The sequence below is a fragment of the Panulirus ornatus genome, chromosome 59, assembly GCF_036320965.1.
Source record: "Panulirus ornatus isolate Po-2019 chromosome 59, ASM3632096v1, whole genome shotgun sequence".
Classification (NCBI taxonomy): domain Eukaryota; kingdom Metazoa; phylum Arthropoda; class Malacostraca; order Decapoda; family Palinuridae; genus Panulirus; species Panulirus ornatus.
The window spans coordinates 18,332,559-18,346,083 of NC_092282.1; the positions used below are offsets into that span (position 1 = coordinate 18,332,559).

Sequence of the window (13,525 nt, forward strand, 5' to 3'; positions counted from 1 at the left end):
CCAAAACACCCTATGTCTGCCACTCTGTCATCAAACACATTCAACAAACCTTCAAAATACTCACTCCATCTCCTTCTCACATCACCACTAATTGTTATCACCTCCCCATTTGCGCCCTTCACTGAAGTTCCCATTTGCTCCCTTGTCTTACGCACTTTATTTACCTCCTTCCAGAACATCTTTTTATTCTCCCTAAAATTTAATGATACTCTCTCACCCCAATTCTCATTTGCCCTTTTTTTCACCTCTTACACCTTTCTCTTGACCTCCTGTCTCTTTCTTTTATACATCTCCCACTCAATTTCATTTTTTCCCTGCAAAAATCGTCCAAATGCCTCTCTTTTCTCTTTCACTAATACTCTTACTTCTTCATCCCACCACTCACTACCCTTTCTAATCAACCCACCTCCCACTCTTCTCATGCCACAAGCATCTTTTGCGCAATCCATCACTGATTCCCTAAATACATCCCATTCCTCCCCCACTCCCCTTACTTCCATTGTTTTCATAGGGTGGGGGAGGGGGCGAAAATCCTGGGAGCCTTGAAGAATGTGTGGAAGTCGAGAACATTATCTCGGAAAGCAAAAATGGGTATGTTTGAAGGAATAGTGGTTCAAACAATGTTGTATGGTTGCGAGGCGTGGGCTATGGATAGAGTTGTGCGCAGAAGGATGGATGTGCTGGAAATGAGATGTTTAAGGACAGTGTGTGGTGTGAGGTGGTTTGATCGAGTAAGTAACGTAAGGGTAAGAGAGATGTGTGGAAATAAAAAGAGCGTGGTTGAGAGAGCAGAAGAGGGTGTTTTGAAATGGTTTGGGCACATGGAGAGAATGATTGAGGAGAGATTGACCAAGAGGATATATGTGTCGGAGGTGGAGGGAACGAGAAGTGGGAGACCAAATTGGAGGTGGAAAGATGGAGTGAAAAAGATTTTGTGTGATCGGGGCCTGAACATGCAGGAGGGTGAAAGGAGGGCAAGGAATAGAGTGAATTGGATCGATGTGGTATACCGGGGTTGACGTGCTGTCAGTGGATTGAATCAGGGCATGTGAAGCGTCTGGGGTAAACCATGGAAAGCTGTGTAGGTATGTATATTTGCGTGTGTGGACGTATGTATATACATGTGTATGGGGGTGGGTTGGGCCATTTCTTTCGTCTGTTTCCTTGCGCTACCTCGCAAACGCGGGAGACAGCATCAAAAAAAGTTATATGTATATATATATATATATATATATATATATATATATATATATATATATATATATATACACACACAAAGCTACAATAGCAAGGATCGAACCCGGGACCCTTGTGTAAGAGGCGAAAATGCTCCCTCTAGGCTATGGGCTTGCTAATAGGAAATAACTATTCGAATATTATGTACTCGAATACCCTTCGTCTCACATTAGTGAGCAAGAGGGTCTACACCCGTCATTTCCCAAGAGGCGCACATAGCCAGTAGATTGCATTTTACCAAACCTAACTGTACCATGCGGAGATATATGAATATGAACAATGTGCATAGGAACGCACACCTTCATAGAACATACAAACTTCCAACAGCCAAGATTGAACTCGGGACCCGTGTAGCATGCAGAAATGCTACCGCTAGGCTATGGACCTGGCTAATAGGAAATAACCTCAAATACTGTGGACTCGAATACCGTTCATCTCACATTGGTGATGAACGGGGTCTACACCGGTCATTTCCCAACAGGCGTACATAGCCATCAGATAGCATTTTACCGAACCTAACTACAACACGGAGGTATATGAATACGAACAAAGTGCATAGGAACGCGCACCTTCATAGAACATACACACCTCCAACAGCCAGGCTCGAACCCAGGACCCCTGTGTTACAGGCGGAAATGCTACCGATAGGCTATGGGCCTGGCTAATAGGAAATAACTATTCGAATACTATGTACATGAATACCCTTTGCCTCACGTTGGTGAGGAATGGGGTCTACACCAGTTGTTTCCCAACAGGCGCACATAGCTAGCAGATAGCATTTTACCAAACCTAACTGTCCAACGTGGAGGTATATCAATACGAACAAAGTGCATAGGAATGCGCGCCTTCATAGAACATACAAACCTTCAACAGCCAAGATCAAACCCGGGACCCCTGTGTAACAGGCGGAAATGCTACTGCTAGGCTAGGGGCCTGGCTAATAGGAAATAACTTCGAATACTATGTACTCAAATACCCTTCGTCTCATGTTGATGAGCAACGGTGTCTACACCAATCATTTCCCAACAGGCGCACATGGCCAGCAGATAGCATTTTACCAAACCTAACTGTACAACGCGGAGGTGTATGAATACGAACAAAGTTCATAGGAACGTGCACCTTCATAGAACATACAAACTTCCAAGCCAGGATCGAACACGGGACCCCTGTGTAACAGGCAGAAATACTACCGCTAGGCTATGGGCCTGTCTAATAGGAAATAAGTATTCGAATACTATGTACTTGAATACCCTTCATCTCATGTTGGTGAGGAACGGGGTCTACACCGGTCATTTCCCAACAGGTGCACCTAGCCATCAGATAACATTTTACTGAACCTAACTGTACAATGCGGAGGTATATGAATACGAACAAAGTGCATAGGAACGCGCACCTTCATAGAACATACAAACCTCCAACAGCCAGGCTCGAACCCGGGACCCCTGTGTAAAAGGCAGAAATGCTACCGCTAGGCTATGGGCCTGGCTAATAGGAAATAACTTCGAATTCTGTGTACTCGAATACCCTTCATCTCATGTTGGTGAGCACCGGGGTCTACACCGGTCATTTCCTAACAGGCACACATAGCCAGCAGATAGCATTTTACTGAACCTAATTGTACAACGCAGAGGTATATGAATACAAACAAAGTGCATAGGAACGCGCACCTTCATAGAACATACAAACCTTCAACAGCCAGGGTCGAACCTGGGACACCGGCGGAAATGCATGTTCAGGCCTCGAACTCTCAAAATGTTTTTCACTCCATCTTTCCACCTCCATTTTGGTCTCCCACTTCTCCTTGTTCCCTCCACCTCTGACACATATATCTTCTTTGTCAATCTTTCCTCACTCATTCTCTCCTTGTAACCAAACCATTTCAAAACACCCTCTTCTGCTCTCTCAACCACACACTTTTTATTACCGCACATCTCTCTTACCCTTTCATTACTTACTCGATCAAACAACCTCACACCACATATTGTCCTCAAACATCTCATTTCCAGCACATCCACCCTCCTCCACACAACTCTATCTATAGCCCACGCCTCGCAACCATATAACATTGTTGGAACCACTATTCCTTCAAACATACCCATTTTTGCTTTCGGAGATAATGTTCTCGACTTCCACACATTTTTCAATGCTCCCAGAACTTTTGCCCCCTCCCTCACCCTATGATTCACTTCCGCTTCCATGGTTCCATCCGCTGCCAAATTCACTCCCAGATCTGCAACACTTCACTTCCTCCAGTTTTTATCCATTCAAACTTAACTCCCAATTGACTTGTCCTTCAGCTCTACTGTACCTAATAACCTTACTCTTATTCACATATATATATTTTTTTTTTTTTTTTGCTTTGTTGCTGTCTCCTGCATTAGATAGATAGATTGATAGATATGAAGATATGATGATCACGGTAGTCCCTGATGATAGTATGAAGGTGAAATCGTGTTTCAGTATGAGTTTATACAATTTTGTTTAATGTGATTTTTTTTTTATACATATGGCACAACATTTTTTGTGGAGAAAATTCACCTGATCAGGTGCTAGTACTTAACAGAGTTATTTAAATCCCAACATCACATTTGATTCCCACTGTCCAACACAAGTTTTTATAGGACTCTCTTGGTGTCCCATGCCAACTAATGCCTGCACTTTTAGTTTTGGCCATCTAAAATCTTTTGAGCAGGAGGAGGATATTTTACCCAGATATGCTGTACATACATCTCAGAATAAGTTCTTCCTCAGTGGCCTATTAGGCATTCTAGAATAAAAGCTGTCATAAGTTTTGGCTTGGGAAGGTTGGATTTTGGCTTAGAAAAAGGAACAAGGAAGGTGGAGGTGTAATGTATAACACATTAGTGACTATTATAGGACATTTTTTCCTTTTCTAAATAAGGGTAAATGTTCACTTTTTTTTTATTTCATAGATGGTTTTATTATGTTTATACTTTGTAAATATCAATCTGATATACCTTTTACTTTTAGTGTTTAACTTTTTTAAGATCATATTTTCATGAGAGGCAAGTGTTTTGGGAGCAGCTGAATGAGTGTGTTAGCGGTTTTGATGCACGAGACCGGGTTATAGTGATGGGTGATTTGAATGCAAAGGTGAGTAATGTGGCAGTTGAGGGAATAATTGGTATGCATGGGGTGTTCAGTGTTGTAAATGGAAATGGTGAAGAGCTTGTAGATTTATGTGCTGAAAAAGGACTGATGATTGGGAATACCTGGTTTAAAAAGCGAGATATACATAAGTATACTTATGTAAGTAGGAGAGATGGCCAGAGAGCGTTATTGGATTACGTGTTAATTGACAGGCGTGCGAAAGAGAGACTTTTGGATGTTAATGTGCTGAGAGGTGCAACTGGAGGGATGTCTGATCATTATCTTGTGGAGGCTAAGGTGAAGATTAGTATGGGTTTTCAGAAAAGAGGAGTGAATGTTGGGGTGAAGAAGGTGGTGAGAGTAAGTGAGCTTGGGAAGGAGACCTGTGTGGGGAAGTACCAGGAGAGACTGTGTAGAGAATGGAAAAAGGTGAGAACAATGGAAGTAAGGGGAGTGGGGGAGGAATGGGATGTATTTAGGGAATCAGTGATGGATTGCGCAAAAGATGCTTGTGGCATGAGAAGAGTGGGAGGTGGGCTGTTTAGAAAGGGTAGTGAGTGGTGGGATGAAGAAGTAAGAGTATTAGTGAAAGAGAAGAGAGAGGCATTTGGACGATTTTTGCAGGGAAAAAATGCAATTGAGTGGGAGAAGTATAAAAGAAAGAGACAGGAGGTCAAGAGAAAGGTGCAAGAGGTGAAAAAAAGGGCAAATGAGAGTTGGGGTGAGAGACTATCAGTAAATTTTAGGGAGAATAAAAAGATGTTCTGGAAGGAGGTAAATAGGGTGCGTAAGACAAGGGAGCAAATGGGAACTTCAGTGAAGGGCATAAATGGGGAGGTGATAACAAGTAGTGGTGATGTGAGAAGGAGATGGAATGAGTATTTTGAAGGTTTGTTGAATGTGTCTGATGACAGAGTGGCAGATATAGGGTGTTTTGGTCGAGGTGGTGTGCAAAGTGAGAGGGTTAGGGAAAATGATTTGGTAAACAGAGAAGAGGTAGTAAAAGCTTTGCGGAAGATGGAAGCCAGCAAGGCAGCAGGTTTGGATGGTATTGCAGTGGAATTTATTAAAAAAGGGGGTGACTGTATTGTTGACTGGTTGGTAAGGTTATTTAATGTATGTATGACTCATGGTGAGGTGCCTGAGGATTGGCGGAATGCGTGCATAGTGCCATTGTACAAAGGCAAAGGGGATAAGAGTGAGTGCTCAAATTACAGAGGTATAAGTTTGTTGAGTATTCCTGGTAAATTATATGGGAGGGTATTGATTGAGAGGGTGAAGGCATGTACAGAGCATCAGATTGGGGAAGAGCAGTGCGGTTTCAGAAGTGGTAGAGGATGTGTGGATCAGGTGTTTGCTTTGAAGAATGTATGTGAGAAATACTTAGAAAAGCAAATGGATTTGTATGTAGCATTTATGGATCTGGAGAAGGCATATGATAGAGTTGATAGAGATGCTCTGTGGAAGGTATTAAGAATATATGGTGTGGGAGGCAAGTTGTTAGAAGCAGTGAAAAGTTTTTATCGAGGATGTAAGGCATGTGTACGTGTAGGAAGAGAGGAAAGTGATTGGTTCTCAGTGAATGTAGGTTTGCGGCAGGGGTGTGTGATGTCTCCATGGTTGTTTAATTTGTTTATGGATGGGGTTGTTAGGGAGGTAAATGCAAGAGTTTTGGAAAGAGGGGCAAGTATGAAGTCTGTTGGGGATGAGAGAGCTTGGGAAGTGAGTCAGTTGTTGTTCGCTGATGATACAGCGCTGGTGGCTGATTCATGTGAGAAACTGCAGAAGCTGGTGACTGAGTTTGGTAAAGTGTGTGGAAGAAGAAAGTTAAGAGTAAATGTGAATAAGAGCAAGGTTATTAGGTACAGTAGGGTTGAGGGTCAAGTCAATTGGGAGGTGAGTTTGAATGGAGAAAAACTGGAGGAAGTGAAGTGTTTTAGATATCTGGGAGTGGATCTGTCAGCGGATGGAACCATGGAAGCAGAAGTGGATCATAGGGTGGGGGAGGGGGCGAAAATTTTGGGAGCCTTGAAAAATGTGTGGAAGTCGAGAACATTATCTCGGAAAGCAAAAATGGGTATGTTTTAAGGAATAGTGGTTCCAACAATGTTGTATGGTTGCGAGGCGTGGGCTATGGATAGAGTTGTGCGCAGGAGGATGGACGTGCTGGAAATGAGATGTTTGAGGAAAATGTGTGGTGTGAGGTTGTTTGATCGAGTAAGTAACGTAAGGGTAAGAGAGATGTGTGGAAATAAAAAGAGCGTGGTTGAGAGAGCAGAAGAGGGTGTTTTAAAGTGGTTTGGGCACATGGAGAGAATGAGTGAGGAAAGATTGACCAAGAGGATATATGTGTCGGAGGTGGAGGGAACGAGGAGAAGAGGGAGACCAAATTGGAGGTGGAAAGATGGAGTGAAAAAGATTTTGTGTGATCGGGGCCTGAACATGCAGGAGGGTGAAAGGAGGGCAAGGAATAGAGTGAATTGGAGCGATGTGGTATACAGGGGTTGACGTGCTGTCAGTGGATTGAATCAAGGCATGTGAAGCGTCTGGGGTAAACCATGGAAAGCTGTGTAGGTATGTATATTTGCGTGTGTGGACGTGTGTATGTACATGTGTATGGGGGGGGTTGGGCCATTTCTTTCGTCTGTTTCCTTGCGCTACCTCGCAAACGCGGGAGACAGCGACAAAGTATAAAAAAAAAAAAAATGAAATATATATATATATATGAGTTTGAATGGAGAAAAACTGGAGGAATTGAAGTGTTTTAGATATCTGGGAGTGGATCTGGCAGCGGATGGAACCATGGAAGCGGAAGTGGATCATAGGGTGGGGGAGGGGGCGAAAATTCTGGGGGCCTTGAAGAATGTGTGGAAGTCGAGAACATTATCTCGGAAAGCAAAAATGGGTATGTTTGAAGGAATAGTGGTTCCAACAATGTTGTATGGTTGCGAGGCGTGGGCTATGGATAGAGTTGTGCGCAGGAGGATGGATGTGCTGGAAATGAGATGTTTGAGGACAATGTGTGGTGTGAGGTGGTTTGATCGAGTGAGTAACGTAAGGGTAAGAGAGATGTGTGGAAATAAAAAGAGCGTGATTGAGAGAGCAGAAGAGGGTGTTTTAAAGTGGTTTGGGCACATGGAGAGAATGAGTGAGGAAAGATTGACCAAGAGGATATATGTGTCGGAGGTGGAGGGAACGAGGAGAAGAGGGAGACCAAATTGGAGGTGGAAAGATGGAGTGAAAAAGATTTTGTGTGATCGGGGCCTGAACATGCAGGAGGGTGAAAGGAGGGCAAGGAATAGAGTGAATTGGAGCGATGTGGTATACCGGGGTTGACGTGCTGTCAGTGGATTGAATCAAGGCATGTGAAGCGTCTGGGGTAAACCATGGAAAGCTGTGTAGGTATGTATATTTGCGTGTGTGGACGTATGTATATACATGTGTATGGGGGGGGGGGGTTGGGCCATTTCTTTCGTCTGTTTCCTTGCGCTACCTCGCAAACGCTGGAGACAGCGACAAAGTATAAAAAAAAAAAAAAAAAAAAAATTTTGTCACACATCTTTGCTGCTACTGATTTGAAAAGGATATAGAACATTATTCTTTATATTGAAAGCATAGAATTAAGAATAGCATATGTATGCACAACTTTTAGAAAATAGATATCAGTAAACTTACATTTCTGAATATCTTGTAAAAGAAATCTCAGAGTTTTCTATGGACACAACTTTGAATGCAGTAGAGGGTGCATGGTGTGGATGCAGGAAAATATTGTTTTTATCTGAGAATTGTTATTTCATATTTATCCTTTTTGTTATACCAAGAAAAGTTGTTTTATAAATTTTCAGACTATATAAAAGATATTTTTTTTGTTTCTTTTATGCATCATGTTTGCAAACATGAAAAAGTATCTTCTTGTAAGAGACAGGTAAACATGAAACAGTAAATTCTTCCATAATTGAAAAGTAATCTGAGATGAATAAGCACTATTTCTCCTTAGGGTATTTCTTCCTGTTACTTTACTAGATTTGAAATTAAGATGGATTATCTTGGTGAGTCATGTGAAATATTTAGAAAGATAGTAATAATCTGAGTAGTATGAATGATGAATAAAGAAAATTATATATTTAAGTTAGATCTTCCCATTGCCTGATTTTATGAATATACTGTATTTCCAGGTTACTATTTTGTCGGAATCTTTGGGAAAGGTCCGGGCAGCAGAGGAGCGGCTGGATCAAGAAAAGGATGATCTCCGGGATCATATCCGAGGAATGGAGAGACAGCGCACAGAGTTGGAAGCTAAATTGGCTCACTCTGTACGTCAGGAGACTGACCTGAGGGAGGCTCTTGAGAAGGTGATATTGGGTTTTGGCTTTTCAATTTGCTTTTTTAACATGAGATCTGTGTAACCATTCATATGGCATGACATTCAATGTGTGGTTATTTATACTTTTTTGTTAACATGTCATTGGCAAAATTTGCCCCAATAATATCTCATTTTAAGTTAAGGAAATAAACTGAGAAAAAGTGAGGTTATAAATTATTATGGCTATTCAGATATTTGTAGACCACAGTTTAGCTGTGTAAGGGAAGGAGGAGTATCAATATGGTCAGTACTGGAGTGGTTAGTCACTGCACAGAACTCATGTGAAGCAGCAGATACACACATGCCTCGGTCCAAGTCATGAGGGAAGGTACATATGCGGACAGCTTATGGAGACAGTAGCCAAAATAATATTATACCCTTATGGCAGAGACAAATCTGAAGGGGATGGTTCAAGAATAGAATTTTATATATTTTATTATATTTAATTGCTCTTTTCCACATCTGTGAGGTAGTGCAAGGAAACAGATGAAGAATGGCCCAACCACTTATATACACATATCTTATTATTATACTTTGATGCTGTCCCCCGCATTAGCTAGGTAGCGCAAGGAAACAGACGAAAGAATGGACCAACCTACCTACATTCACATGTATATACATACACATCCACACACGCACATACACATACCTATACATTTTAACATATTCACATATATACCTACACAGACATATGTACACATGTACATAATTCATACTTGCTGCCTTTATTCATCCCCGTCGCCACCCCACCACACATGAAATGAGAACCCCCTCCCCTGCAACACATGAGGTAGTGCTAGGAAAAGACAACAAAGGCCACATTCATTCACACTCAGTCTCTAGCTGTCATATATAATGCACCGAAACCACAGCTCCCTTTCCACATCTAGGCCCCACAAAACTTCCATGGTTTACCCCAGACACTTCACATGCCCTGGTTCAATTCCATTGACAGCATGTCAACCCTGGTATACCACATCGTTCCAATTCACTCTATTCCTTGCACGCCTTTCACCCTCCTGCATGTTCAGGCCCCGATTGCTCAAAATCTTTTTCACTCCATCCTTCCACCTCCAATTTGGTCTCCCACTTCTTGTTCCCTCTACCTCGGACACATATATCCTCTTTGTCAATATTTCCTTACTCATTCTCTCCATGTGACCAAACCATTTCAATACAGCCTCTTCTGCTCTCTCAACCACACTCTTTTTATTACTGCACATCACTCTTACCCTTTTGATCCATACTTGATCAAAACACCTCACATCACATATTATCCTCAAACATCTCATTTCCAGAACATCCACCCTCCTCCACACAACCCTATCTATAGCCCATGCATCACAACCATATAACATAGTTGGAACCACTATTCCTTCATATATACCCATTTTTGCATTCTGAGATAATGGTTTCGCCTTCCACACATTGTTCAACGCTCACAGAACTTTCGCCCCCTCTCCAACCCTGTGACTCACTTCCGCTTCCATGGTTCCATCCACTGCCAAATCCACTCCTAGATATCTAAAACTCTTCACTTCCTCCAGATTTTCTCCATTCAAACTTACCTCCCAGTTGACTTGTCCCTCAATCCTACTTTCCCTAATAACCTTGCTCTTTTTCACATTTACTCTCAGCTTTCTTCTTTCACACACTTTACCAAACTCAGTCACCAGCTTCTTCAGCTTCTCACCTGAATCAGCCCCCCACTCTGTCTTATCAGCGAACAAAAGCTGACTCAATTCCCAGCCCCTCTCATCCACAACAGACTGCATACTTACTCCTCTCTCAAAAACTCTTGAATTCACCTCCCTAACAACCCCACCCATAAGCAATTTCACAAGCATGGAGACATTATGCACCCCTGCCACAAACCGACATTGACTGAGAACCAGTCACTTTCCTCTCTTCCTACTCGTACACATGCCTTACATCCTCGATAATAACACAAACCGACATTCACTGAGAACCAGTCACTTTCCTCTCTTCCTACTCGTACACATGCCTTACATCCTCGATAAAAACTTTTCACTGCTTCTAGAAACTTGCCTCCCACACCATATACTCTTACTACCTTCCACAGAGCATCTCTATCAACTCTATCATATGCCTTCTCGATATCCATAAATGCTACATACAAATCCATCTGCCTTTCTAAGTATTTCTTACATACATTCTTCAAAACAAACACCTGATCCACACGTCCACTACCACTTCTGAAACTACACTGCTTTTCCCCAGTCTGATGCTCTGTACATGCCTTCACCCTCTCAATCAATACCATCCCATATAATTTCCAAGGAATACTCAACAAACTTATACCTCTGTAATTTGAGCACTCACCTTTATCCCCTTTGCCTTTGTACAATTGCAGTACGCATGCATTCCGCTAATCCTCAGGCACTTCACCATGAGCCATACAGACATTGAATATCCTCACCAACCAGTCAACAACACAGTCACCCCCCTTTTTTCAATAAATTCCATTGTAATACCATTCAAACCCGCCACCTTGCCAGCTTTCATCTTCCGCAAATCTTTTACTACCTCTTCTCTATTTACCAGATCGTTTTCCCTGACCCTCTCACTTCACATACCACCTCGACTAAAACACCTTGTATCTACCGCTCTATGATCTAACACATTCAACAAACCTTCAGAATACTCACACCATCTCCTCACATCACCACTAATTTTTACCTCCCCATTACCCCCCTTCACCAATGTTCCCATTTGTTCTCTTGGCTTTCACACTTTATTTACCTCCTTCCATAACATCTTTTCATTCTCCCTAAAATTTAATAATACTCTCTCACCCCAACTCTCCTTTGCCCCCTTTTTCACCTTTTGTACCTTTCTCTTGACGTCCTACCTCTTTCTTTTATACATCTTCCAGTTATTTGCGCTATTTCCTCGTAAAAATCATCCAAATGCCTTTCTCTTCTCTTTCACTAATAATCTTATTTCTTCATCCCACCACTCACTATCCTTTTTAATCTGCCCACCTCGCATTACTCTCATACCACAAGCGTCTTTTGCGCAAGCCATCACTGCTTCCCTAAATACATCCCATTCCTCCCCCACTTCCCTTACGTCCTTTGCTCTCACCTTTTTCCATTCTGCACTCAGTCTCTCTTTGTACTTCCTCACACAGTTCTTCTTCCCAAGCTCACTTACTTTCACCACTCTCTTCACCCTAACATTCTTTCTTCTTTTCTGAAAACCTCTACAAATCTTCTCCTTCACCTCCACAACATAATGATCAGACATCCCTCCAGTTGCACCTCTCAGCACATTAACATGCAAAAGTCTCTCTTTCACGCACCTATCAATTAACATGTAATCCAATAACGCTTCTGGCCGTCTCTCCTACTTACATACGTATACTTATGTATATCTCTTTTTTAAACCAGGTATTTCCAATCACCAGTCCCTTTTCAGCACAAATCTACAAGCTCTTCATCATTTCCATTTACAACACTAAACACCCCATGTGCACCAATTATTTCCTCAACTGCCACATTACTCACCTTTGCATTCAAATCACCCATCACTATAACCTGGTCTTGAGCATCAAAGCTGCTAACACACTCACTCAGTGGCTCCCAAAACACTTGCCTCTCATGGTCTTTCTTCTCATGCCCAGGTGCATAGGCACCAATAATCACCCATCTCTCTCCATCCACTTTCAGTTTTACCCATATCATCTAGAGTTTACTTTTTTACACTCTATCAAATACTCCCTCAACTCCAGTTTCAGTAGTACTGCTACTCCTTCCTTTGCTCTTGTCCTCCCAATAACCCTTGACTTTACTCCTAAAACATTCCCAAACCACTCTTCCCCTTTACCCTTGAGCTTCGTTTCACTCAGAGCCAAAACTATCCAGGGTCCTTTCCTCAAACATACTACCTATCTCTCCTTTTTTCCCATCTTGGTCACATCCACACACATTTAGACACCCCAATCTGAACCTTCAAGGAGGATGAACACTCCCCGCGTGACTCCTTCTGTTTCCCATTTTAGAAACTTAGAAAATACAAGGAGGGGAAGATTTCTAACACACACACACACACACATATATATATATATATATATATATATATATATATATATATATATATATATATATATATATATATATTTTTTTTTTTTTTTTTTGCTGCTGTCTCCCACGTTTTCTTTCTTTCATACTATTCGCCCTTTCCCGCATTAGCGAGGTTGCGTTAAGAACAGAGGACTGGGCCTTTGAGGGAATATCTTCACCTGGCCCCCTTCTCTGTTCCTTCTTTTGGAAAATTAAAAAAAAGAAAAAAAACGAGAGGGGAGGATTTCCAGCCACCCGCTCCATATATATATATATATATATATATATATATATATATATATATATATATATATATATTTTCTTTCTTTCAAACTATTCGCCATTTCCCGCGTTAGCAAGGTAGCGTTAAGAACAGAGAACTGGGCCTTTAAGGGAATATCCTCACCTGGAACCCCTTCTCTATTCCTTCTTTTGGAAAATTAAAAAAAATAATGAGAGGGGAGGATTTCCAGCCCCCCGCTCCCTCCCCTTTTAGTCGCCTTCTACGACACGCAGGGAATACGTGGGAAGTATATATATATATATATATACACACACACACACAAACACCCACACACGTACATATACATTATCAACATATACATACACAGACATATATACACTTGTACATTTTCATATTTGCTCGCCCTCATCCATTCCTGGTGCCAACACACCCCAAAGAAAACAGCATCGCCACCCCCTGCTTTAGTGCAGCAGCGCCAGGAAAACA

The 13,525-nt window shown here is 41.9% G+C and overlaps 1 protein-coding gene across 1 annotated transcript in view; it reads left to right on the forward strand.

Annotated features, from left to right (window-relative positions):
- Window positions 1-13,525, forward strand: part of LOC139767160 (uncharacterized) — a 1,522,454-nt gene that overhangs the window by 845,840 nt on the left and 663,089 nt on the right. The window contains 1 exon segment of the mRNA XM_071696189.1: window positions 8,523-8,699. Coding sequence (XP_071552290.1) covers window positions 8,523-8,699 — 177 coding nt within the window.